The 27,340-nt window shown below is 32.5% G+C and overlaps 3 protein-coding genes and 1 pseudogene across 3 annotated transcripts; all 4 read left to right on the top strand.

Moving 5' to 3' along the window:
• Positions 1-457: 457 nt before the first annotated feature.
• On the top strand, positions 458-4,639 carry LOC115969551 (annotated as a pseudogene).
• Positions 4,640-5,772: 1,133 nt separating this feature from the next.
• Positions 5,773-10,729, top strand: LOC115976376 (long chain base biosynthesis protein 2a-like). Its single transcript, XM_031097610.1, has 11 exons — positions 5,773-6,113; positions 6,201-6,289; positions 6,405-6,550; positions 6,637-6,761; positions 6,860-6,953; positions 7,715-7,878; positions 7,998-8,159; positions 9,021-9,147; positions 9,267-9,433; positions 9,516-9,623; positions 10,297-10,729. The coding sequence occupies exons 1-11, from the start codon at positions 5,922-5,924 to the stop codon at positions 10,390-10,392; spliced, it is 1,470 nt and encodes a 489-aa protein (XP_030953470.1). The 5' UTR covers positions 5,773-5,921; the 3' UTR covers positions 10,393-10,729.
• Positions 10,730-14,720: 3,991 nt separating this feature from the next.
• LOC115969543 (putative F-box protein At1g19160) lies at positions 14,721-15,905 on the top strand. The gene has a single exon (XM_031089218.1). It carries the CDS (start codon positions 14,721-14,723, stop codon positions 15,903-15,905), a length of 1,185 nt encoding a protein of 394 aa, XP_030945078.1.
• A 7,307-nt stretch (positions 15,906-23,212) lies between these two features.
• LOC115975042 (B3 domain-containing transcription factor FUS3-like) lies at positions 23,213-27,076 on the top strand. The gene is made up of 6 exons (XM_031095677.1): positions 23,213-23,554; positions 24,645-24,734; positions 24,957-25,057; positions 26,239-26,285; positions 26,369-26,445; positions 26,545-27,076. Exons 1-6 carry the CDS (start codon positions 23,222-23,224, stop codon positions 26,830-26,832), a joined length of 936 nt encoding a protein of 311 aa, XP_030951537.1. The 5' UTR covers positions 23,213-23,221; the 3' UTR covers positions 26,833-27,076.
• Positions 27,077-27,340: the final 264 nt, after the last annotated feature.

Raw genomic sequence — 27,340 nt, 5'->3', positions numbered from 1 at the left:
TTGGGTTTATGTTCTTGTGTGTTCTGCCATTTTGAGATTTTGGATTCCTTCTTTTTTGTTTGTTTTTGTGTTGTTTGTGTTTTTAAATTTGAGTTTGTGTTTGGTTTTGGGTTTGTTTTTGTGTTCTTATTGTTTTTAATTCTGTTTTTTCTTTTTTTATTTAGTTAAAATTGATAAATTATTTTTAAAAAAAAATTAGATGTTGATGCGACATTTTTTATTATAATATTTTAATTCCTTCGACAGTCACCTCAACTATTTTCGTCGGTTGACTGACGGAAAGGACGAAAATAACATGTATTAATTGGTTTATGGACTAAAAATAATAAAATTAAAATGTAAGAACTAAAATAAAAATAAACCAAAATGTAGGAATTAAAAGTGCATTTACGACTATTGTTATCAAAATTTCAGAACTGGGCAGTTTCTCTTTCTTCCTTTTTGTTGTATTTCAACAATGTCAGTACCATGGATATCGGGTATGCAGGGGAGTAGTGTGAAGGAAATTTCCAGTCATGCTTTCTTGGAAAAAAAGGATGTAGCACTCCTGGCCTTCACGGGTTGGGCTGTGTGGAACCGAAGAAATCAGCTACACTTTAAGGAGAGTGCATGCCCAATAGATCAGATTCTACTGCTGGCAAAGGAAAGGAAAAGGGAGTTCCAAAGTTTTCATTCAGCAACTCTGAAGATGCAGCACCGAAAACACACCAGATGGAAGCCACCAAATAGGGATTTTTACAAGGTTAACTATGATGGAGCGGTTTTTGCGGAGCAAGGAAGAGCAGGGATAGGTGTCATCATTCGGAATTCAGATGGGGAAGTCATGGTATCAATGTCTCAGCAAGTTCAGCTCCCAACAACAGTTACGCAGGTTGAAGCAATGGCAGCGAGGAAAGCGGCAGAGTTCGCCCTTGAAATTGGTTTTAATAAAGTTGTCTTGGAAGGCGACTCGGAGATCGTTTACAAGGATCTCAAGAATAATAGTCCCTCACTGGCCTTACATGGTCGCTTGATACAGGATGTTAAAGCATTGTTTCCTTTGTTTTCTAGCATCTGTTTTAGCCATGTAGGTCGGGCAGGAAATAAAGCCGCCCACTCACTAGCTAGAAGGGCAATTCTTTCACAAAATTTAAATGTCTGGATGGAAGATGTACCACTAGACATCCTTGAGTTCAGGCTGATTTCAGCCTTCCTTGATTTTTTAATACAAGTGCAATTTTCATTCTCAAAAAAAAGAAAGAAAAACAATGTCAGTACCAAACACCTTGATTGTAACAAGATGCAATAGTTTTTGGCATGGGGTATGTAAAAAACTCTGCTATCCTCCCAGTCTTGATTGGGAAGGTACGTATATGCAGTTAAACAATTTAAACACCTTGTAAAAGAGTGTTTTTAATTTTTCTTGCATGTGATTTTGAGCTGTTTACAATGTTCATTTGTAGGGCAGTTTGATCATCAGTGATTCTTTGAACCATAACTCCATTGTCAATGGTGCCCGAGGATCTGGAGCAAAAATTCACGTTTTCCAGCACAACAGTAAGTATATATAGCATCTGTCTGTTTAATAATGTACATTTTGAAAATAAGAAATGGCCTTTGTAATAGACAATTACTTAAAACAGTTGGCAGTTTCATTCAAATACATAGCCAAGAGTGTAATGCTATAGAAACATAATTTACTTCCCAAAAAACTAAAAATGTTAAGCCAAAATAAATTTATACCAAAATCGTAAGTGAGAGAGAGAGAGGACTTGTGATGGGGAATCAAAACACCAAAACATATCAACTAAAAGTAGACCCGCAAGAAAGAAGTAGAAATCCACTACAAAAAGAAGAAAATTGAAGAAAGAAAGATAGTAATCATCTTTGTTGTTCATAGAACATGAAATCAATGGAAGAAAGTTGTAGAGAGAGTAATAACAAATTTATAGAAATGAAGATAGAGAAAAAAAGTTAAGGATTGGAGGAAGTGTAATGGTAAGGTGAGGGATTATGGGGAGAAGAAGAGTCAAGAAAGGTTATTGACATGGCACAACAACAGGTTAGCAAAACTCATTGCTAATCCTTCATTATTATAATTGTATAAATCATCAGTATGATGCTTTTTTTGGATGCAAATTATACTTCCAAGAATGTACTTTTGAGTATATTGCTTATGTTTCTCCTTCTCCAACTTGTGTACAGCACCCTCTCACTTGGAGGAAGTTTTGAGAAAGCAAATTGCTGAGGGACAACCACGGACTCATAGACCCTGGAAGAAGATAATTGTTATTGTTAAGGGGATCTACAGCATGGAAGGGGAGCTCTACAAACTTCCTGAGATTGTTGCAATCTGCAAAAAATATAAGGTTGTTCAAGATGGTAAATTTCATAGATGAACTCAACTTTTATGCTTTTTAAGTAACCATAATGAGGTTCAGCTTTTTTAACTTTTCTTGTCATTCTTATAATCTTTCTACTACTTCATAGGCATACATATATTTGGATGAGGCCCGCAGCACTGGAGCAATAGGAAAAACGGGAAGAGGTGTTTGTGAGCTCTTAGGTGTGGATCCTGCTGATGTAGATATAATGATGGGAACTTTTACCAAGTCCTTTGGATCATGCGGCGGCTACATTGCAGGATCCAAGGTTACTTCTGCACCATTTTAAGCATACTTTACATCTGGTGAACAGTGTGGATTACAATCTGGCCAAAATATATAGAAAGCACAATATATACCCATCATTTGCAATTATTGCAATCTTTTACTTCCTGAATTGATATAAATCTAGGTCAGTTGATGACTTGAGAGACTTGTCATTCATTTATATCATCCTTCATATAAATTGTATTTTACTTATATTTCTTATTTATTGTCCAACAGTAAGTATAGAGTACAAAGTTGATGTATAGGAACCCCTGATATGTTATTACATCTGCATGACTGACAACAGATTCAGAGAGCACCAACAAACTTAGTTGAGGTTGAGTGGTGTGGACCTTGTGTACTTTTAGTGGTTTTCTTGGGTTAGCCAAATTACACATTGAAGGAACTTCAAACTTTGAGATCATGTATTTTTTGATCAGTCATAAACTCTACATGAATTATGGGATTGCCCTCTAAGTACTTTACTGGATCCAATATTGAGAAAAATGTAGTAGTGATAGGAAAGCCACTGTATCTGTAAAATATACGATTGTCATGTTTTGGATGTTACATGTAGAACAGGCCTCAAGTACTAAGCACAAGTCTGTCATGTTTTCAATAAAATTGAAAACTTTGGTGTTCAAATGTCAACTCTAATGTAAAATTATTTTCTCTTAGAATTGTCAATATATAGTTGAGTAAAAAAAATTCAAAGTCTGAGTTGCATTTAGTGTAGTTGAAACTTGATTTTTTCTTCAGGAGCTTATTCAATACTTGAAATACACTTGCCCTGCTCATCTGTATTCAACCTCAATGTCACCACCAGTTGCAGAACAAATAATCTCTGCCATAAAGGTTATTCTTGGGGAGGATGGACCAGTAGAGGTTTGAACTTATTTTCTTTGGTATACTTAATTTTAACTTTTACTGCCTGGACTTCATTATTTTCCAAAGCTTACTCCTGCTTTATATGACTACAATTTAATGAGCTTTTGTTTCCTTGTAGGTGCCCAAAAATTTGCTCGAGTACGGGAGAATAGCAACTTTTTTAGGTTGGAACTGCAGAAAATGGGTTTCGAGGTTCTTGGTGATAATGATTCTCCAGTAATGCCAATTATGCTTTACGATCCAGCAAAAATCGTAGCTTTCTCACGAGAGTGCCTTAAGCAGAGTCACAGAGTGTGAGTCCATCCATCCGGATATGTTCCCTGATATATATTTTTTAACTGTATTTGTTAAATGATGATGTTGCAGGTGGCTGTTGTGATAGTGGCATTTCCAGCAACCCCACTGCTGTTGGGAAGAGCTCGTATATGCTTATCAACTTCTCATACTAAGGAAGAGCTGGTCAAAGCCTTGGAGGTAAATTCTAGTATAACCTTTTCCTCATTTCTGGCTGTAATTTTGGTCATTTCAGTACTTATCCTCATTGATTCTTATTTCCTATGTGTGTATAGTTGCAAATGCATTCCTTTCCAGTATAGGCTTAGGCTATTAGTACATTCTTCTTGTATATATCCAAGAAAGTAAAGGTGGTGCAGGAACGATTATATATGTTATATTAGACTATTAGTACATTCTTGATTTTGAAATTGTTTTCTTTTCCAGGTAATTAGTCAGGTTGGTGATCTGGTGGGTATAAAATACTTTGGTGCTGAACCAAAGAAGCAGCAACAAGAGGAAAAGATGCTGAAGTTGGAATGAGAGAGCTTTTTGCCTCAATTGTCAGTTATAAACAATAAGCAACCAGCAAGGGTTAAGGTTGGTGAAGCTGGAGTGTAAAATACAATCTTTTGCCTTGCTTGGTATTTTCCTTTAAGCTTACTTCTGTGGAATCACCTGCCCTACTGTGTAATTTGTTGTATTTGCTGTAATATGGGTTATACCTTGCTCTAAGTGGATCTAACTCTAAGAGATCCTCACTGTTCACATGTACAAGAGTAAATTGAGACTCATATATTCTGCTAGGACTATCTTTTTGTTTAAATTAGATACTACAAATTGTCTTATAAAAATTTTATAAACTGAAGTGACCAATTAAAAAAATAGTTGAAAATGACACAAATCGTATTTATTGCTATGCATGTTCCTTAAGTTATCCACTTCTGTCTTGTCTTTCAATGATTGATGCAGCTGTGAATGGATTTGGTTCTGGTTCTGTGGGAACTTCTATCAATAATAGAAATGGCTAAATATGACAAATAAATGTTATTGAGCAATCTGGCCCTACCTCTTGTCCAAATGGTCCAGGCTTGTTCTGTTCCCACCCTACCCGCCCAAACCGCACCGCATTCAGCAAAAACCAAAAAGCCTGTAAACCATAGAATTTTAAATCAAAAGAAAAGGAAAAATAATTTTTCTTGCAAATAATTATAATATTTACAAGGTGGTGCCTTAGAAGTTAGGACACTTGTTAATCGATTTTAAAGGAAAATTTTGATATCACTTTTATGAAAAATATAAAAAATTGTAAAAAAATTTTAAATTTTTTTTATAAAAGAATTCTAAAAATATTTCATAAACCAATGTCTTTAGACATTCATTAAAATTTCCTCATAAATATAGGGAAAAGTTAAGCGATGCCTTAAGTGCATTGATTTAGGAAATGTTTTTTTTTTTAAATTTATGAGAAAAGATAAAAGAAATTAATTTTTATAACAGTTTTTTATTATTTATATTTTGACTAAAATGCAAAACTCACTCTTTAAGTTTTTTCATAATTCATTTCAGCCCTTTAATTTTATTTTCGCTCATTTCAGTCCTCTAAAGTTTCATTTTTATTCAATTAAGACATTTCCATCAATTTTTTTTTAATTTTTTTTAAAAAAAAATCTGAAAAATACTTTTCAATATTAATTGAATTTTTTAATTTAAAAAATTTGAAAAAAAGTTTAAAAAGTTGGAAAATTAACCCCAACATATAAAAAAAGTTGATGAAAAAGTCTTAATTAAATAAACTTAAAAGTTAAAATACTGAAATGAATTTTGTCAAAGATGGTAAGTTTTGCATTCTTACCTTATATTTTTTTATGAAAATAATATAAAAAGTTTTTTTAAAACGATTTATTAAGAAAGTCACCTGTTTACTGGATTTATAAATATAATAGCGTTATCTTGTCGTTTGCTAAATGAAAGTTATCGATAGAGCCAGGTCCGGTAAAAGCCGCCTCAGGCCGAGCCGGGCCATTGGGTCCCAAAATTGAGAGGCACCCAAAAACTCGAAGAAACGTAAAGATTGGTCTCTCTCTCCTGAATCTGAAAGTCCAAAGCTCCTGAAACCTGAAAAACAAAATGATAGCGATTCCGTATTTAACAGCATTAACCACATTCTTCAGCTACGTATTGCTCTTCGTTTTCGGCCAAATCAGAGATAGCTTCCGCAAAATCACCGACTGGTATAGCTCTAACAACCTTCAAGGCTATGCTCCAATTTGCTTAGGCCTCGAGGATTTCTATATTCGCAGGTTATATCTTCGAATTCAGGTATTACACGACGTCGTTAAAGCTGGGAATAGGGCTGTCATATTATTACAACTATAAACTATGTGTTTTCTTTGAAAATTTCACCAGGACTGTTTTGGTCGACCGATATCAAGTGCTCCTGATGCTTGGTTTGATGTGGTCGAACGTTACTCCAACGACAATAACAAGACTCTAATGTAAGATTCATGTTGTGTTTTTTTTTTGTATTAAAAGCTCAATCTATAGCCTGCCTTTGTTTTGTTTTAATTTAAGGATGTTGTGTTGAAAATTGTGTGTATAAACTGAATGCAGACGAACCTCAAAGATAAGTAGATGCCTTAACTTAGGATCATACAACTACCTTGGCTTCGCGGCGTCAGATGAATACTGCACGCCGCGGGTAATTGAGTCGATGAAGAAGTACTCGCCAAGCACTTGTAGTAGCCGCGTAGACGCGGGTGGGTTTTCTGTTATGTGAAAAATTCCTTAAAAGTTAGGTACTTTGTCTACTAGAGTTGTCATTTAATGTGGTTTTTCATATCAGGCACTACTTCATTGCATGAAGAATTGGAAAAGTATGTTGCAAACTTTGTTGGAAAACCAGCTGCAATTGTTTTCGGTATGGGGTATGTAACAAACTCCGCTGTCCTTCCAGTCCTGATGGGAAAGGTATGTGCAGTTAATTAATTAAAAGCACTTTATAAAGATTGATTTTTGTGTTTTTTCTTGTATGTGATCTTGAGCTAGTTACATTGTTTTATTTACAGGGAGGTTTGATCATTAGTGATTCTTTGAATCATAACTCCATAGTCAATGGTGCGCGAGGATCTGGAGCTACAGTTCGTGTTTTCCAGCACAATAGTAAGAATTTATAATCTAGGGAAAATTACAATTTATCTGTTGTGGTTTGGTCTTATCAAAATTTAGTTCACAAACTTTCAGTTGCTACATTTGACCCCCCTAAGGTTTGGAGTAAAATGAAATCTTTAAGGTTCTGTCCACATTAACAGATTTTGTATTTTGCGGAAAAACTTTCAATTACAACTTATCCCTTGTGATTTGGTCCTATCACAATTCAGTACCATATGCTTTTCAATTACTTCGTTTTGACCTCCTAAAATTTGGATTAAAATGAAATCATTAGCAGGTCTTCGGACGGAACCATAATGATTTCATTTTCGTCCAAATCTTAGGGGTCAAATGTAAAAGTTTGGATTAAATTGTGATAGGGCCAAACTGCAAGTGGATAAATTTTAATTTCCCCTGAAACATATGTAGAAAATTAATGATAGATGAATGTAGAAAATCTGAAACATATTTAGGATTTCAGATGGTGACATGTCAGCTTTATTGACACTAGAAAAGGAGGAAAGATAGATATCTTGTAGTTAATTGCAAAAGGATCACTTTGAAAAGACTGTAACTGACTCTTGATGCCAGTAATGTACCTTTGTCCTAATCCACCTCCATAATGTGAGCACACTACTCAGCTGCTGCTGACTAGGATAGTGTATTATACATATATGCTCATTATGATGCTTCCTTTTGATGCAAATTATATTCTCAGGAATATAGGTTTGAGCATTTTAACTCATGTTTCGCCTTCACCAACTTGGTTACAGCACCCTCTCACTTGGAGGAAGTTTTGAGAGAGCGAATTGCTGAAGGACAACCACGGACTCATAGGCCCTGGAAAAAGATAATTGTTATTGTTGAGGGGATCTACAGCATGGAAGGGGAGCTCTGCAAACTTCCTGATATTATTGCAATCTGTAAAAAATATAAGGTTGTGCTACATGGTAGCTTTAATAGATGTTAATCAACTCATAATTTTTAAGCAGCCGTAGTGAGGTTAAGCTTTTTCACTTTTCTTGTTATTCTTATGGTCTTCATACTTCATCATAGGCATATACATATTTGGATGAGGCCCACAGTATTGGTGCAGTAGGGAAAACAGGAAGAGGTGTTTGTGAGCTCTTGGGCGTGGATCCTGTTGATGTAGATATAATGATGGGGACTTTTACCAAGTCATTTGGATCATGTGGCGGCTACATTGCAGGATCCAAGGTTGCTTTTGCACCATTTTTTGAGTATACTTTACATCTGGTTAACAGTGTGGATGACGATATGGCCAGTGTATATATATGAGGCACAATATATGTTGCCCTTTGCAGTTTGTTCATTTTTTTAATCTCCTGCTTTGATAGAAATCAAGGTCAGTTGGCAACTTGAGAAACTTGTTATTCATACTATGGGACTTCCACTAAAATTTAACATGATCTTGATATCCTGCGCCATCTACATTGCGGTATCATCTGTAATCATATCATGAATATAAATTGTGTTCTACTTATATTTCTCGTTTATAGTCCAAGGCTAACTATGGAGCACAAAGTTGATGCATAGGAACCCCTGCTATGTTGACATATATATGGTTGACGAGATTCAATGAGCATCGTCAAATTTAGTTGTCGTTAAGTAGTGTGGCCTTGTGGACTTATGTCGGTTTTCTTGGGTTAGCCAAATTACACATTGATGGAGCTTTAAACTTTGAGATCAATGTTTTTCATCAGTGATAAACCCCACATGAATTCTAAGTTTGCTCTCTAAGTACTCTATTAGATCCAGCATTGGGGAGGATTAAGTAATGATAAAGCAGAAAAGCCACTGTATGTGTTACTGTTACAAAACATCATTGTCATGCTGCTGTTATTATGTTTATCATTTGGTTTAGCTTTTCTTCATTTGTAGAGTAGTCTTCAAGGAATAAGCAGCAGTTATGTTTTAAATGGGATTAAATCTTTGGCGTATATATATTAATTTTTCTATATAATTGTTTTCTCTTGGAAGTGTCAATATGTAGTAGAGCAAAACTAAATTTGAAGTCTGAGTTGCATTTAATGTCACTGAAACTTGTATTTATTTCAGGAGCTTATTCAATACTTGAAATACACTTGCCCTGCTCATCTTTATGCAACCTCAATATCACCACCAGCTGCAGAACAAATAATATCTGCCATAAAGGTTATTCTCGGAGAGGATGGGACCAGTAGAGGTTTGATTTTTTTTTTTTTTTTCAAATAAAAAAACTTTTAGTGTATGTACTTCATCAGTATCCAAAGCTTACTCCTGCTTTATAGGATGACAACTTAATGAGCTTTTGTTTCGTTGCAGGTGCCCAAAAACTTGCTAGGATACAGGAGAATAGCAATTTTTTCAGGTCGGAACTGCAGAAAATGGGTTTTGAGGTTCTTGGTGATAATGATTCTCCAGTAATGCCAATTATGCTTTACAATCCAGCAAAAATCCCTGCCTTCTCACGGGAGTGCCTCAAGCAGAATGTGAGTCCATCCATCCTGGATATGCTCCCTGATTATGGATTTTTCTAACTGTCTATGTTGATATTAAATGATGCTGTCGCAGGTGGCTGTTGTGACAGTGGCATTTCCAGCAACCCCACTACTGTTGGCAAGGGCTCGTATATGCCTATCTGCTTCTCATACTAAGGAGGACCTCATCCAAGCATTGGAAGTAAATTCTAATATAAGTTTTTCCTCTTTTGTTTTTGTACTAGAGGTTATTTCAGTGTGTATTCTTGTCATTGATTCTCATTTCCTAGGTGTGTCACTTTCATATATGAGAGTTGCAAATGCATTCTTTTCAATGTGTGTGTGTGAGAGAGAGAGAGAGAGAGAGAGAGAGTTGCACGGATGTGTAGCACCCTAGATGCATATTCAAGCTAAATATTTGGACATCCTAAAGATTATTTAAACATATTTCAATGCCCAGTATACCACAGTATTAGACTATCAGCAACTTCCATGTCTTTACTATTTACCCCAGGGAGTAAAAGTGATAGAAGAAGGATGATAATTGTTATATTACATAGGAACCTTGCCATTTTGTTCAATGAACTCTCAACCATTTGGACATCCTAAAGATTATTTAAACATAATTCACTACCCAGTCTACCACAGTATTAGACCATCAGCACATTCTTCCATGTCTTTACTATTTAGTATTTACCCCAGGGAGTAAAAGTGATAGAAGAAGGATGATAACTGCTATATTACATATGAACCTCGTCATTTTTTCTAATAGACTCTCCAAATTCAACGGACAACTTCTGTTGTTTATGAGAAATTATGATGCTTTTTTAATTCGTTTGTTGTTAAATCCTGTTGAGACTTTTTTTCTTTTCCAGGTTATCAGTCAGGTTGGTGATCTGGTGGGTATAAAATACTTCCCTGCTGAGCCCAAGAAGCAGCAGGAAGAGGAGAAGATGCTGAAGTTGGAATGAGAGAAATCTTTTTGCATAGATTGTCAGCTACAAGCAGCAACAGGAAAGGTTGGAGAAGCTGGAGTGTGAGAAAAAATCTTTTTCCTTGATAATTGTTGTAGTTTTCTTTTAATCTAACTTCTACATCACCTACACTACTAGTACTGTGAAATTTATTGCGTTTGCTGTAATAGGGTTTATTCCTTGCTCTAATTGTTCATATGTACAAAAGTAAATTGAGCCTCATGTCTTGGGCCTCCTGGCAGGACTATTTTTTTGTTTAAATTTTCTACTTTTGTCTGGTGACTTGTGTTTCAATGATATGTAAACCTGCGGCTGTAAGTTTGTGCTGAGCTCTCATTTGTGTGATTCTGTGAAAATTGGATTTTTATTGTTGGTAATTCTATTAGCATGCATATATTTTTGACTACTTCCTTATTGGGATTTGGGGTTAATTAGATTCTCTTAACAGCACTTGATTCAGGACTTACATAGACGGAAGGCAATTTTCCCATCCATGTGGTTTACCTTACTACTTTTAGACAGTTGTTTTGCTCCAAGCATTGAAAACTCTTGCCAATAGCAATGAACTCTTAAAGGATACATTCTCCCCTTTAAGTTTAGGTGAAGGATGAAGTCATGGGATTGTATCCCCTGGTTGGAAAGTCATGGGATTAAAACTTGCTAAATGCTCCAATGGAATAATACTCTCTCTCTCTCTCTGGCCATAATTTTCTTTTTCAGTTTTGTTTTTCCCATACATTGTTGACTTTGTCATGCTGTTGATTTTCAACTGGTTCCTGCTTAGTTTCCATACCAAGCTGGTTAATCTTTGTCATATCAGTGTGGTGGATTAATGCCATCTAATGACAGGATTCACCATTCCTAACACGAATTCATGGAAATGCAGCCTGATTAGATAGCTTTAACCATATATGCTCTCATGCAAACTGGCGAAAAAAAGTATCTAGGTTGTGTGAACATAATTCTTTGTGAAGCCCCAAATGGGATAACAGCTCTTGATTTTTCAAAATTGTTATGTGTTGATCTTATTGCCTGTCATGACTTTAATAAATACACCTTTTTTTTAGAGGAGATTTAATGAATGAAGTCATGACTTCATTCATTAATAAACAAAATGAAGTAACTGTGTTTGATATGGTTCCTGTTAGTGTCTGTTTGAGAATAACCTATTTAACCTTTTGTTGAAAACTTTTTTATGAAAGTATGCTAAAGTATATATGTATCTTGAAAATTTTTGAAAAAGAGAGAAAAAGAGAGGAAAAAAAGTGACATTTTAAAAAGCTATATATAAAATTTAAAAGCTAAAACTTAAAATTGATGTTAAACTCACCGTTAAGTGTGTTTGGTTTGAGCTTACAAGTTTAGTTTTTAGCTTTTGTGTATAGCTTTTTAAAACTTTATTTTTTTTCAAAATATAAATATACTTTAGCATACTTTTAGTAAAAAAAATTCGACAATAAGATAAGTTATTTTCAAACGAATATAAAATTGTTTCAGTATGATTGTCTGTTGCATATGCAATTGGAACCCGTACTTCAGTCCAGGAGGCACTTAAATATATATAATGAAATTGGCTAAATTAGTTAAAATAAGTAAATAACACCTTATATAGGTGAACACGCAATTATTTTCCTACTTATACAATTTTTATTAAATAAATTAACGGTATTCTTTAGATGAATTAAGATAACACTTAATGAAAATGAGCGCATCCATTTTATTTATAGAAAACCTAACTTGTTAGATTAATTAAAATGTTTTAAAAATGTAATTTGTAATTTAATCAAAGATGTCATTTTACCAATATGTGCAACATTGTACACATTTTTTTTTTTTTTACATTGTTAGTACAATGTAAACCTATAAAAGTCCTTGATCAAAATGATACCTTATATGAATAAATGCATCATTTATTTTCATTCTCTAGCTATCTAATTCTTGAGAAAAAAAAAAAGTGATTAAGAAGTTTGGTTAAGATTTTTTTATCATAGGATATTTTTTAAATAGTTAGGGGAGGGGAAATACAAACCCTGGATGTCCCCTTTGAAATCACCAGGAGATGTCAATCAATTAAAATACGAGGCTCTTGGCTTTATTTTTATTTATTTTTATCATAGTTAAGGTATGATTATACCTTGCAAAAATGAATGCATCGTTTATTTATGTATTATAGGGAAAATATTTATTATATTATTTTTTGGAAAAACTATGTCTATAAACAAATATGTAGCTAACGACTACAAGTCCACTCAATATCTTTTGATTGGATATAAATTTTGACAAATCCACAATTGGATTATATTTTCTTTTAAATTCTCCGTGGTTGTAAAATTTCTAAAAGATCAAAAATCAATAGCTATGTCATGAATCAACTATTTAAATTTTAAGTTTTTTTTAACATAAAATATAAGTTTATGGGACAAATAGTATTTAATGTCCGGTTAGCACGAAACTTGACATGCATATTAAGAATATAAAAAACATGTAATTTAAAAATTAGATTTTCAAAATATGTAACTATGTTAATTTTTGTGTGTTGAAGTTGTAGTCATTCGCTACAAATTATCATATTTCTTATCCCTTTATAAAAAATAAATAAAAAAAAAAAAAAAATCATCAACTAGTCATCAAATTCAAATTATATCATATCAAAACATTAAGATTGTGAAATTTACTCAAGAACTAAAATATTAATATTAACTGAGTGGGGCAAAAGAACTTAAAGAAAGATAACACCACAAATCATTAAATTAAACAATTAAAAAAATAATATTATTTTTCGTCATCTATATTTTTAATAAATTCTAATTTAAAATAGGTACTTTCAACCCAAACCTGCTTTTTCTCATTCCAAACTAAAGTGAACCAACTGGATCATATGGACCAAAGTGACCAAAATGAACTGAAATGGACTGAATGAACCAAACTAGACCAAATCATCAGCAAATTTACCACTTTTTTAAAATTAATTTATTCCTCTAATTTTTTTGATAATATTAAATATATTAACTGAATGAATCATACATTCATCTTGGAAAGTTTTGTTTCTAATAATACTTTGGATAGTTTTAACTACTTTAAATATACTTTAACTTTACATATTTATCTACTTTAATTTATAAAGAACTTCTTCCACACTTTTATTTTTCTTCATTAGTTTTACTTCAATTCATTACTCTTAATTTTTTTTAATAGCATGAAAAAAATTAATGGAACAAATCAATTAAAAAAAAAAAATTTTAACGTTACTAATGGTGTGACTCAACAAGAGCATAATAATATTAAATATTATTCTTATTATATACATATATATATAAATATATATATATATATAAAATTTTCAATATCCATTTTTTTAAAATTAAAGTTTTTTAAATTAATTAACATCGCGCACCCTTAGTGCGTGATGGTCACTTCTTAAATATTAGTTTTTGTGGAGTGTGGGGTAGGGGGGACCAAGGGTCAGGGTCAAAGTATATATTTTACACACATATATACTTTGATTAAGCTAGAATAAGAATATTTATTTTAGATAAAAAAAATTCTAATTAACATAATAACTTATAAGTGAATGCATTATTTATTCATTAAAAAAAATCATTTATTTTCTTCCGTTATCTATCTAATTCTTAAGAAAAGGATAACCCTTTTTTTTGTGTAAAAAATAACTTGATTAACTAATTTAGTTAAGATTTTCTTAGCATAGTTAAATTAAGATTATACCTTTAAAAAGTGAATGCATTGTTAATCTATTTATTACGGGTCTTCTAAAAAATAATTATTTATTACAAGGAAAAGTACATAAAACCTCAATTTGGATTTTCCTAAAAGATGGACCTCCCCAAGGTTTTGACTTTAATACTTAATCCCCTTGTGGTATTATTTTATTTATAAATTATGAGTTATGTACTACCTCTTTCCCATATTATTGGTATTGTAACAATTAAATACATATTTTTATTTTTTAGGAGGAGGAGGAACTACATAAAAGGGGTTTTTTCCCTCAAAAAAGAAAAAAAGAAAAAAGAAGAAGAGAGTTAATTTTGAGTGTAACATCCTCCCTCAATATTGTTTTATGTAAAAATATAGTTCTACTAATTGACACATCTCATTACATGAGAAATAGAAGAATTTAGTATTACATTCAAAACTTATTGGAATACTGCAAGTAACCCTAGTATAATAATGTTTAATTTCTCCCTCATATCATAGCCGCCTTTCCTACACGTAACCCTAGTATAGTATATATATATATATATGAACAAGAAGAGATCGATGGCGCACAATACGAGAGACTCACAACGCAACTAAAGAAAAAAGCAGTGATGGGCGGAGGAAGCAGCTGCAGCAGTTTTAATTCTATGCCACATGATGTCATCCTCCACATACTCTCTCTGACTTCGCTTCCATTACATAGTTTACTCAGATTAAGGTTTTTGTGCAAGTCCTTGTATGTGGCAGTCACTGAATTAGCGGAGGCAGACTTGAAGCGCTCAAGGGAAAACTCGCTTGGGATCACTTGCTCTCGCAGTCTTGGTAGCGTTCGCATAGATTCCTTACAAGAAGGAGGTGGTTTTAAGACTTTGATGGGGCCTATATACGTAGGTACCAACACCATCGAGTTGTTACCACCCATAAATGGTTTGATCTGTTTCACTGATCTTGTGGATTTTCATGTATGTAATCCTATCACGGGAGAGTTTGTTACTCTCCCACGCTGTCTCCAATGTGCACAAAGATTCATTACTGGAACTGGGTTTGGATATGATCCTCAAACAAAGCAATATAAAGTGATTAAATCCTTCGAAGAGTTTCCCATGCGGATTTTAGTTTCTAAATGTAAAGCTGCAATAAAAACTGTCGGCTCTTCTGATCCATGGAGTATTGTTGATTGCCCCATGCCCATACCTCCTCGGGGAACAATCTATATGGATGGCACTATATACTGGTTGAATATGTCGAACATATTTATCATCAATATTACAGCGTTTGATATTGATAGTGAAACATTCCGAAGAATCAATCCACCACCTCCAGATCTTTATAAATTCGATGATTCGAAGCGTTTGGGAGGATATGATTCGATGCATTTGGGAGAATATGAAGGGAGGTTGTGTTTGGTTGACTACAGCCTCACTATGAGTACTTTTTATTTAAAGATATATATCATGCTACGGGAACATCAATGGGTATTTGGATATAATGTCCTTTTGAAGGATTTGCAACCATACTATGCTGTAGACCCATGTTGTATCAATTTCTCATGCTTCAACAAAGGGAAATTAGTACTACTTCTAATTGGAGAACCAAAAAGGGTTCTTTTTTATAACATCAAAAGCAGAGATTTTGAAGCATTAGAAGTTGGTGATCAAGGTCTAAACACCACAGATTTTAAGGTAGCACCTGGTCATTTTGAGGGAAGCTTGACCCTTATACCTAGGGCTAGGTCACCCGTTAACCAGGGCTGGCTCAATATATTTTGGGCTGATTTCTTGCATTTAAATATTTAAAAAAATTCTATTTTTCTCTTCTTTTGAGACTCAAACATAATTTAAAACTTTGTCTTTCTAGTATTTGGTTACTTAGCCTAATAGATAGTATTTTTTTTAATTGAGTAATATAATGAATTTGCTTTTATATATGGGTTGAGAACTTGAGACTATTAGATATTTTTATGGTTAAGCGAAGTGTATTTTATAATTATACTAGAATTAGTATATTGATTTTTTTTTTTCTCGCAAAAATAGTTTTATTTGTTAACAACTAGTGTTAACGTGGACCATATATAAGAGTATACAACTATGGTCCTATGCTACTCCACGTACCCACCCAATTTGTTAAATGAATGAATGAAAATAAATTTACGCATGTACTGTAATATAAAGTAATTATCAAGAATAGAATGAAGTGAAAGTAATAAAATGAAATAGCTAGAATAATAACAAAGTTCAAGAAAGAAGCGAAGGTTCCAGAGAAGTAACAAACCTGAGGATCAGACTAGAACGAGGAGAAGAAGGTCCAAAGTGCAGCAGCTATAGCTTCAACCCAAAAAAAAAAATTCTATTTTATTCTTTAAATAGAGGGTGGGACAAAATTTCCAGCAATTCATACAAGAAAATTTGAGGTTTGAGATTGAAAATGTATAAATTTTTAGTTCATCAAAAAAAAAAAATGTATACATTTTATGTCTATTGCTGATTTCAGTTGTTTGGTTGAGAAAGAAAGTGTGTTTTTTCAGCTTTTTGGTGGAACATTAATAAGTTCTACACTTGAAAACTCAGAAGATCAAAGGTTACACATCCAACAAAAATTTCTTTGTTCTAGTTTTTTCTTTAATAAAAGAAAATATTACTTTTTATTTATTGGTTAAATTTTGGGGCTTAATTAATACTCTTGGGAAGGAGATATCTTATTGGCTAAAAGTAATGTTACAATTGAGTTAGTAAGTTTTTATTGGTTCTAATTATTTGGTCACCATTGACATTATTTCATAATCTACCATTCACTATTTGTTAAATATCTTGTGAAATTTTTTGGATTGGTTAAAAGTTGGGGTCTTAGACGACCACCTCACTTACCTAGTTCATTAAGCTGGCATTGCCGTTAATAGAACCCTTTGTTAAAAGGAATAATGAAAATATGATTATTGAAATTCATAGCTACAGTCTTTTCTATATCAGTTGAGCTTGCATTTCCATTGAAACAGTAGGCAATGTTTTCTTCCACACAAAAACAAAAATGAAAAATGAAAAAAAAAAAAAAAAAGCTCTTGCCACTCACTAAACCTCGGAGTCGTGTATAGAAAATTAAGGCGTCAAATAAATCTTATGATTCTAAATATTTTCAAACTATTGTTATACACTACAAGTGAAGAGAGCATGATAACACTTACCCTCCCAAGATTGATTAGTACATCACTTGCATGAATTTGCAATGATGACAACACGTACTAACACTTTTATTTAACCCATTACCTTTTGTCTTAAAAGTCAAATAAAAACAATTTCCCTCCTATCTTTATAGCTATATAAAGATTTCAACAAGGCGGCTCTAGTTATCAAAATGCTGTACCTCATTATATATATGTGAACATTGACCGTCTGCATAATATCTAAAAGTTAAAGTAAAGTACATAATATCTAAAAGTTAAAGTGAAGTATTTATTACTGTAATGCTTGTGTTAAATCACATGAGAGTATATTTTGATTTATTTTGGTCCACTTCGGTCTATCAGGTCCATTTCATTCCACTTGAGTCTATTTCGGTCCACTAGGTCCATTTTGGTCCACTTTGATCCATTCAGTCTAATTTAGTCCATTTTGGATTAATTAAGTCTTAAATTGATTCTTTTTGTAGGTTACCTTTTCAATTTTGTGCTCAAAATTTCATCATTTTTCATAATTTTTGGGTTGAAAAGTATGAAATTTTATTTTATTTGGGCCAAATTCTTTAGTTTTGGGCAAAAAAAAAAAAAAAAAAACAAACAAAATAGATATTATAAATTAGAGATATGTGTTATAAAAAAGCAGTAAAATAATAAATATTCATAAGATTACCTTAAAATTCTTTCAATGATAATATAGGTATTACACTTATATTTAGAAAGAAAAAAAATGCTACAATTCTAAACTTATATAATAATTTAAACTTAATGTAACATTTTACATGTGCCCTATGGAATTGAAATGTATTTTTTTAATATTGTTGGACATGTTCAAATTAATTAGTCAACCAATTATGGTATATTTATTATAAAAAAAAAATCATTTTACAAATATCTTCTCCATTTAAATAAAACAATATTATAATTATGTAATATACATAAAACTAATAGAAAATATTTTTAAATAACTCAAGCATTATTTAATCTACAAAGTTTACATTATATTCTTATAAAATAATTATATTACATTTTTTAACGCATCGTGTGGGTTTGCAACTAATTTTTCTTAAATTAAGATGAGTAAAACCACATCACTCTGTTTATGGATGATCAAACATTAACATCAGGTATCTTTTTATAGTTCATATTTCACTTGAATAGTTAAAGAACAAAAATCTCTCAGATATAGGTGGGTGACGAGGCTTCAATTGAGTTGAAGGAAGAAATGGTGCTGGCATATGTCATGGAAATTTGAAGACCCAAATCGTTTTGATTTGGCTAGGTAGTCTTAGTGACGTTTAGAAAATAGAATGAAAATATTTAGACAACAAAGATAGGTTATTTTGTTCAAATCATGTATCCTAGTTTCCATTTTTTTCTTCCACCTCCACCAAATCTCCACCCAATAATCATTTGAACTCACGATGGCACTCGCAAGCTTCCAATTCTATTATATCCACTCGTCACTCTTCACCCATGACATTTCTCTCTAGTTGCCTATTCTAATGCTAAAGTTGAATACAAGGCTCTTGCTATCACTGCCTTGGAATTATTATGTTTATAGGTTTATATCTCTTTCATGATCTTGGAATCTCCATTGCTTAACCAATATTGGTGCAATGGTGCTTCATTATGCTAACTTCAGTGCCAAAATTATGTTCGTCGATTTCGTCTTTTATTAGGTGTACTATTAATGCTTTTGTTTGTAACCTTCTGACACCTGGTAGAATTTAAGTACAATTTGTTCCTTCCTTCACGACAATAGGTTTGACTTCAAGCAACAAAAGTAAAAGTCAAGAGACTTTTATTTGAATTTCTATTGTAAGTCACATTACCCTTGTATAATTTATTTGTTTGCGTCAAATAAGTAGGTAAAGATCCATTGATGTAACTACATGTATTCACTGAATTAATACAAATTTGAGACTGCGAAAAAAAAAAACAAATGTGATGCAACAAAAGTATATCATTTTGTATGTTTACTTAGTACAATGATGCAAAAAGTGGGTGTTTGAGTATAAAATTGTTCTTTCATTTTATACTTATAAGACATATATGGGCTATACAAATTTGATAAAGAAATAAGTTAATTTGATACTTTATATTTGAGGCTTGATACGTATTACTTTTATTATTATTATTATTATTTTGATATCTGATGGAATTTAATTTTTTATTGAATTCAGGTTAAAAATGTCTTCCATGATAGAAGGATTAGTCATGTTTTGTCAAATTACAGTGCTTTTGTTGTTTTGGAACCATATATATGTGTGCGTGCGCGTGTCAATTACTATTGGGTTGAATGTCTTGAATTTTTTCTAAACTCATTGATTACTACGTACGTATATACCCACCAAAAAATAGTGAGAGTTATTTTGATAATACATTTGGAATGAGATCATTTTTTTTTGGATGATTGGAATGAGATAATTTGGTGGTTCATTTAGAGCATCCACAGCAGTAGAGCTAAAAATTTAGCTATTTGGCACCACAAAAAGTTACGTTATCTATTTTATCTACACACATGCTGCAGTAGTGGATCTATTTTAGCTTTCAACACAATAAAATAATATAAACATCACAATAAAATAAGATATCTACTACAATAAAATAATATATCCACTACACACAACATCACAGCCACACACACAACCACAACCACAACCACCACCACCACAGTCCACAACAAAGAAAGAAAAAAATCAACCAAGACCAGACCCACCAAGCAACACCCACACCCACCACCACGAAACTCACCCGAGCCACCACCATAGCACACCGACGCCAATGAACCCAACTAACGTCAACTATTCAACCACACCACAGCACACCGACGGCGTGGGTCTGAGGCAGATGGCAGCGTGGGTCTGAGGCTGATCGGCGGCTTGGGACGACTAGTGGGTCTGTGATGTCTAGCTTCGATGGCGGTGACGTTGAGGATAAGTTAGGCCGGCGGCGGTGAAAAAGTGAGCTTGAGAGAGTGAGCCTGAGAGAGTTTTGATCAGAGATGAGCTTCAGATGAGAGTGACTGAGAGAGAGGCACGATGTGAGAATAAAAAAAAAAAACAAACAACTTGTATTATTTTAATCCTGGCTGGAATAAAAAAATAGCTTTAGCTCCACTGTTGGATGGTGGTTTTTTGTGTTTTGGTGGAGCTAAAATAGCTATATAGCTATTTAGCTCCATTGCTGCAAGTGCTTTTAGATATTGGATTCATTGGCTTTCGTGCCAAGTGTTCTGAATACATCACTTGACAGGAAAAAAAAAAAATCTAAATTGGACACATTATGTAAAATTAGATTACAATTAAATATGAATTTGGATCCTAGTCCCACTTTAATATGGACAAAATTTAGATACAATATTTTAGGTGCTGTTCATTAGGTTCTCTTCTTAAGATTCAGCCATATGGCTATTTAACTAAGAAATATACTTCTATTTTATGAAAAAAAATCTACATAGCAAAATCTTAAGAAAGGAAACTAAAAAACAACACCTAATTACTATACCTAAGTTTTGTTCTTACTATATTATGATTAAATACCTAAAAAGTCTTCAATGAATAGTCATTCTCAGCATAGAATTAACAGGCATCACATCCTAAGAAATTTAAACCTTTGTCTATGGGAAAGGTTAACAAATACTAAGGATATTAATTTAGAATATATTTTTAGAAAATTTTAATAGGAAAATAAAAAAAATAATTAATTTTTTTGACTGTTTTTTAAATTTTAAATTTTTTATTTTTTATAAAGTAATGTTATAGTCACAAATTATTTTACAATATTTTTTAAACTATTGATGTGACCAACTTCTTACTGATTTTCACCTAAACCCACCATTATAACATCACTTTTTTATTTACCAATAACCACTAACCACATCAGCAGTTTGTAAAAAAAATTTGTATCTCTAACATTACTCTTCTCATAAAAGTAGTGTCAAAATTTTCTTAAAATAGTTTATTAACAATTGCTATAAGGGTACTCATTAACAGAACCTTTTGTTTATATAATATTCTTTCTACTTTCTTCTTTTCTCTCTCTCTCTTTTTTTTTTTTTTTTAAGAAAGAATTTATTAGCTTGCTTTGCTATTTGGCCATAGGGAATTGAATTGATGTCGGTGAAAGCAATTTGCACGTGGTTTTAATTGAGAGTAATTCATCCCGGCATTTATAAGTAAAATGCTATAACTAGCTACAAATTTTTTTACAAATTATTGATATGGTAAGTAGTTATTGTTTAATAAATGAAAGGTAATGTTAGTGATAAGTCCAATAGAGAACCAGTAAAAAAATAGTCAAACCAACTGGAAAAATTATTAAGTACTCCCGAATTACTATAAATGCGTACTCCCTCCTCTCACATGAATGGTGGGTCCCACCATGAATTTAATTAGTGGGACCCACTATTCATGTGAGAGGAGGGAGTATGCATTTATGGTATTCCGGGAGTACACAATAATTTCCCCTGTTTATAAAAAATTTGTAAAATGTTTGCTAGTATAATATCACTCTATTAATTATAATTATCTGCTAAGCAGCTTTGCATGTTTCCCACGTGGCTGTGCAAGCTGAGGTTTGGAATCCATAAAAATGGTAGGTTGAACCAACATGGGCAAAAAAGGAGAAAAATTAAAAACCTAAAACCCGTGAAGTTATATTCAAATCTGTGCATCGCAGCTTATACACATCATTTCATCATATTCATACATAAAAATTATGCAAATCAGACGACACAGAAACCATCAATCAGATCAAACTTTCTGACCTAGAAGGCTAGAACTTTCGTATTATTTCTTACCCATAGAAAATCATCCACATTTTCAAATCTCCACCGTATACCAAAACTTTCTCCTGTGGCTTGTGAGCACTGAGCATCACACCCAAGATATCCCATAATTTCCTCTACGTAAACCTCTTGTTGTAGCATCAAATAGAACTGTTTCTGCAATTTCTATTTTGTTCTCAAATTCAAAACTACGCTTCCCTTATAGAATCAAAAGCTTTAACAGAAATGGTAAGCAAGAAAAAAAAAAAGAAATTAAAGAAAGAGAAAGAGAGCCCAAGACGCCATTGATTTCTGTTGAAAGTATCAGAACTTTTGCAACACCTGGACCTTCAATCTAAACCCAACATTGAAACACCTCCACCGTCCATTCGTCACTCCTCTCTTGGCCATTCCCTAACCACTACTCTCTTTCTCACTTCACTCCACTCCACACTTTTCAACGCTAACCATAGCCAACGCCTTAACCCTAACCACAGTTTCTGGTTTTCTGGTCTAGTTTATTACCATCATCATCAACCCCCATTTTCACCAAAATATTTATAAAACAATAACAAATAAAAGGGTATATAAAATTCAACAATGAATGCATATTGTACATTTGTCACTCACACCTCAGGCCTTGTAATCACTATTACCCTAACCCTAGTTTGTATTCTCTCTGGTTTAGTTTATCATCAAAATCACATTTCACAAAAAGATACAAAGTATCTAAAACCAAGCATGAATCCAGATTTCACATGTGTCACCCATGCCAGTAAAACTTTTAACCCTAGTTTGGTGCTTCCAAATCTGAATTAAGTTAATTAACCCAACACCACCCCCTCCATTAATGAAAATTAAAAGGCTGTATTATATATACAATGAGAACAAAAGATGTAAATGGAAACGTGAATGCAGAATGCACAAATGTCACAAAAAACCAGAGGCAGCAATGTTAATCACCAAAATCCCTTGCTAAAAATAGCAAAAATAAGAAAAAGTTAGTGCACCCAATATTGAGAGAGAGATCTTTACTTTACCCACTACTCCTCAGTCTTACCCATTTCGTGATTGCCGAGCGTCCATAAGAAACCCTCTGTGTGTTTTTACTCACAGAAACCCAAACCCACCAAAAAAAAAAAAAAAAAAAAAAAAACCCCTAAAGAGTGCTAATGATGAATATGATGGACCAACTTCATGAGAAAACCGAGGTGGCCTCTGGTTTTGTGGCAGGTGGAGAGGCTGAGCTTGGGCTTGTCACTGTGCAGGGGGACAAGACCAAGGCCACCACCAATCATGGATCTGGGTCGGACTCGACCGGTTCGACCCGTCATGACCTTGTTTCTGCTGTTTCGGGTTTCGGTGTACTCCACAGGAAGAAAAGGATGGCTAGGCAGAGGAGATCATCATCTTCCACCATCAAACTTCTGTCCTTTGTTCCTTCTAGCTCTACCTCGCACGTGCCATCATCCCCACTCCCTGGCCTTCCCACTCTTCCTGCACGTGTGAGCTTCAAATTTCTCCATTTTAATTCCTTTCCCTTTTTTGTTTTTCACAATTTTTTTTATGTGGGTTTTGTTGTAAGTCCTATTGTTCTGTATTTGATATTTGTTGCTCCTTATATATAAAATGGGTTTTTGACTTCTTTGCTTCTCTCTCAGTACTAGATGTTTGTGTTGACCTGACCAGGTGAGATTTGTTGAATTTATAATAACTCTATATCGATTTTGGAATTTATGATTTTAAACAGAGAGCTTTGATTTTATATATATATATATATATATATATATATATATATTGATTTATCAGGTGGCAACAATTTGCTAGGATGAGTGTGTTACTTAATTTTATTGTTATATATCTTAACGACGTGAAAAATCAGATCAATCATGCAATCAGTGGGGTTAATAAGAAATTTTTAATCAAAAAACGAAATTGGTAGCGGGTGTTTGACTGAAATTTCGAAATTCGTGAATTGAATCTTCTTTTTTTTAACTAAGGGCTTTTTGGGTACATATCTTTAAATATATCTTTCAATTTTTAAATAATATTACACGAATTTCTACACACTTTTTTCATCTATATGTATTTCTAAAAAATATAAACAACATTACTAGAATAACATTATAAAATGGCCCTAACTATTTTGAGAAAATTTATTGAGTTTTTTTATATAGAAATATTATATGAATTCTAATTTTTGCATACAACCGATTGGTTTTCAAGTTCCAATCCTAGTCCAATTAATTAAGGTTTTATTTTTAACTGATATATTTATGCAAAATAATTCAATCAAATGAAACATTTTTTTTACAAGGAATTAGTTATCCCTAATTAGTATATATAAAGCTGAATAATTATTTTGGGTTGCAAGATATTTGCAACGTTAGATGACACACTGACAGCTGTGTTACTTTCAGACTTGAGGTCGTTGTGTTTTCCTCATTAGTCAAAGAGACTTGGTTAATTTCCTGTAACTGGTCAATTAAACTTTTCAATTTTATTATCATTTTGCCTTGAAACACTTTGTTGGATTAGGGCTTTTGTTTAGTATTTCATTTAATAACTCAAATATCAAATGGTGTTATGCTTTAGGAAATTGATCCAAGGAGGTTGAGATTCCTATTCCAAAAGGAGCTTAGGAACAGTGATGTAAGCTCCCTTAGGAGAATGATACTCCCAAAGGTTTGTGTTTTTACTTCTTTAATATACACTTGGAATTTAGCACTATAGTGATGCTAATAAAATCGTGCTCTGAATGGACTTTGAACTTTGAACTGGTACTCTTTGTTAACCAATAAAGAAGGTTCACATAATGCAATCTTTCTTAAAGTATACCTAAATATGCTGACATTTTGTTCATAAAACTAACCTAATGAATGCTATCATGAGACAACTGAATTTCAGAAAGCAGCAGAGGCTCACCTCCCCGTCCTCGACTCGAAGGAGGGGATTCTTATCAGCATGGACGACCTGGATGGCTTGCATGTATGGAGTTTCAAGTACAGGTCCGACTCCTCTGGCTCTCTTTGGCCACCAAGTGCATTGGAACTTGTTGATATTGTATAAAGCATACATGTATTAATATGAATATATCGTATATAATAATGTCCTTAAGTATCTTAGCCTTTTCAATTTTTTGCAATTATAAACACAGCAAGCCTAGATATGAGTCTTTTTCTTATGGGAAGCTTTTTCAATTTAAATGTGTTAAGAGTCATTTGGATGCACTACAACAACAACAACCAAAAAAAAAAAAACAAAGAGTTTGTTACGAAGAAAGAAATCTTTGCAATAATATCAGAGTTATTGCAATAGTTGATATGAGGTATTGTAATAAAATATAAAGTAATAGGTTTATGTATCAAATAATTTTATTGCAATAAACTCCATATATTTTAATGAAAAATATGATGCAATCATATATGTTTTTGCCAAAAAAAAAAAAAAAAATTACTACTTCAAATATCTTGTAATAATAAGCTATCACTTCACAAATTTTATTACAATAGATTGCAAATAATTTACAAAAATAATTTGAGTTAAGTTATTGTAATGATGTTTTTGTTGTAATAAATAATTATTTTATATTTGTCATTGCAATAGATTGTAAAAATAATTGATATCTACTATTGTTATGATGTATTCATTGTAGTTTCATGTTTATCATTGTGATAGATTATAATATAATTGATATCCATTATTGCAATGACATATTCGTTGTAGTTTTATGTCTAGCATTGCAATATATTGTAAAATAATTGATATTAAATTATTGCAATAAGTTATCTATTTGAAATTTTCATTCTAATAGATTGCAAAATTAATTGGTATCAAGGTATTGCAATAATTTTTTCTTCATTTTAATTTATTGTAATAAATTTTTCTAATGCAATAAGGTAATAAAGTCTGTTACAATTGAAAATTATAAATTATTTCAACTAATTATTGTTAATGTAATAATTTACCAATTTTAAGTTACTATTGCAACGACTTTTAACTTGTAAATGTGATATTGTGTCTAATACAACTATATTAATTTTGTTATATTAAAAGTTGATATAATAGAATTTTTTTTATAAGCTTGTAGAGAAGTATAGGGTTGCATGTGAAACCAAAATAAAATATTTTATTTTATTTTCTTCTCTAGATATGTAATGTTCATTATCTTGGTTTTTTTTCAAAGCAGGTATTGGCCAAATAACAATAGCAGAATGTATGTACTTGAAAATACTGGTATACTTTTTGCCTCTTAATTTTATCTCCTTTCTTTGTTGTTTTAAACCTTGGATCATCACTTATGCATATTGTTTTCTCAGGAGAATTTGTCAATGCACATGGCTTACAACTTGGAGACTTTATTATGATTTACCAAGACAATCAAAATCACAACTATGTATGCTAAACCAATTTACAGCTTTAGATATGTTATAAGTTTTGGATTGAAATTTTTTTACCAAAAGTTTTTTTTGTTACCTTTTGGATATTGTTGCAGGTCATTCAAGCAAGAAAGGCTTCTGAACAAGATGTATATAGTGACATAACTAGGAATGATGCTAATGACCTCTTTCTTTATGATTATGAGCCTTACCGACCAAGTTCCTTGTTTGAGAATTATCCCACAGACAATGCTACAAGCATGTCATTTATCTATGACACTACAACCTTCTCAAATGACTCACCGCTTGATTTTTTGGGTGGTTCGATGACCAGCTATTCAAGAATCGGATCTTTGGAAGGCTTCGGATCTGTAGACAACTTTTCTCTTGATGACTTCTATTAAGTTGATCATACTGGTGGTGTCACATTAAACAAGGGGGCACAATCTAGAACCTATAACAATGGGGCTACTTCACTTTGGTACTGAAGCAATGTACTTTTGGGATAGGCGCATACATTTGCAATAAAGAGTAGCAAGTGTAAAACTTTTGAAATGTCCTGCATTTCATTTACTTGGACAAATTATATTTATAGAACTTCTAATTCCATTTTGCAGCAGGACAATCATGAATGTAAGTTGTTACCACAAAATAAAAATATTGGAATTAGTAAGACAGTTCAATTCCAAGTTAATACTTTTAATTTTGGCTCAAATTGTATTATTCAATTGGGTCAGGATCAATTTGAGTTAGGTTTGTTCTTGTTTGTAGACTCATAAGAACTTGAACTTGAACTTGATAATTCTTTCTTTTGGCTCTCTCACTTAAATTCTAAATTCACCATTTCCAATAAGGGCCCACATTATTATTATAAAAAAACCCAAAATTGTAAAGTGGTGTTAAGAATATTAC

Source organism: Quercus lobata, chromosome 2 (genome assembly GCF_001633185.2).
Source record: "Quercus lobata isolate SW786 chromosome 2, ValleyOak3.0 Primary Assembly, whole genome shotgun sequence".
Lineage (NCBI taxonomy): Eukaryota > Viridiplantae > Streptophyta > Magnoliopsida > Fagales > Fagaceae > Quercus > Quercus lobata.
Note: the sequence above shows the minus strand (reverse complement) of the source record. Positions and strands in the feature narration are given on the sequence as shown.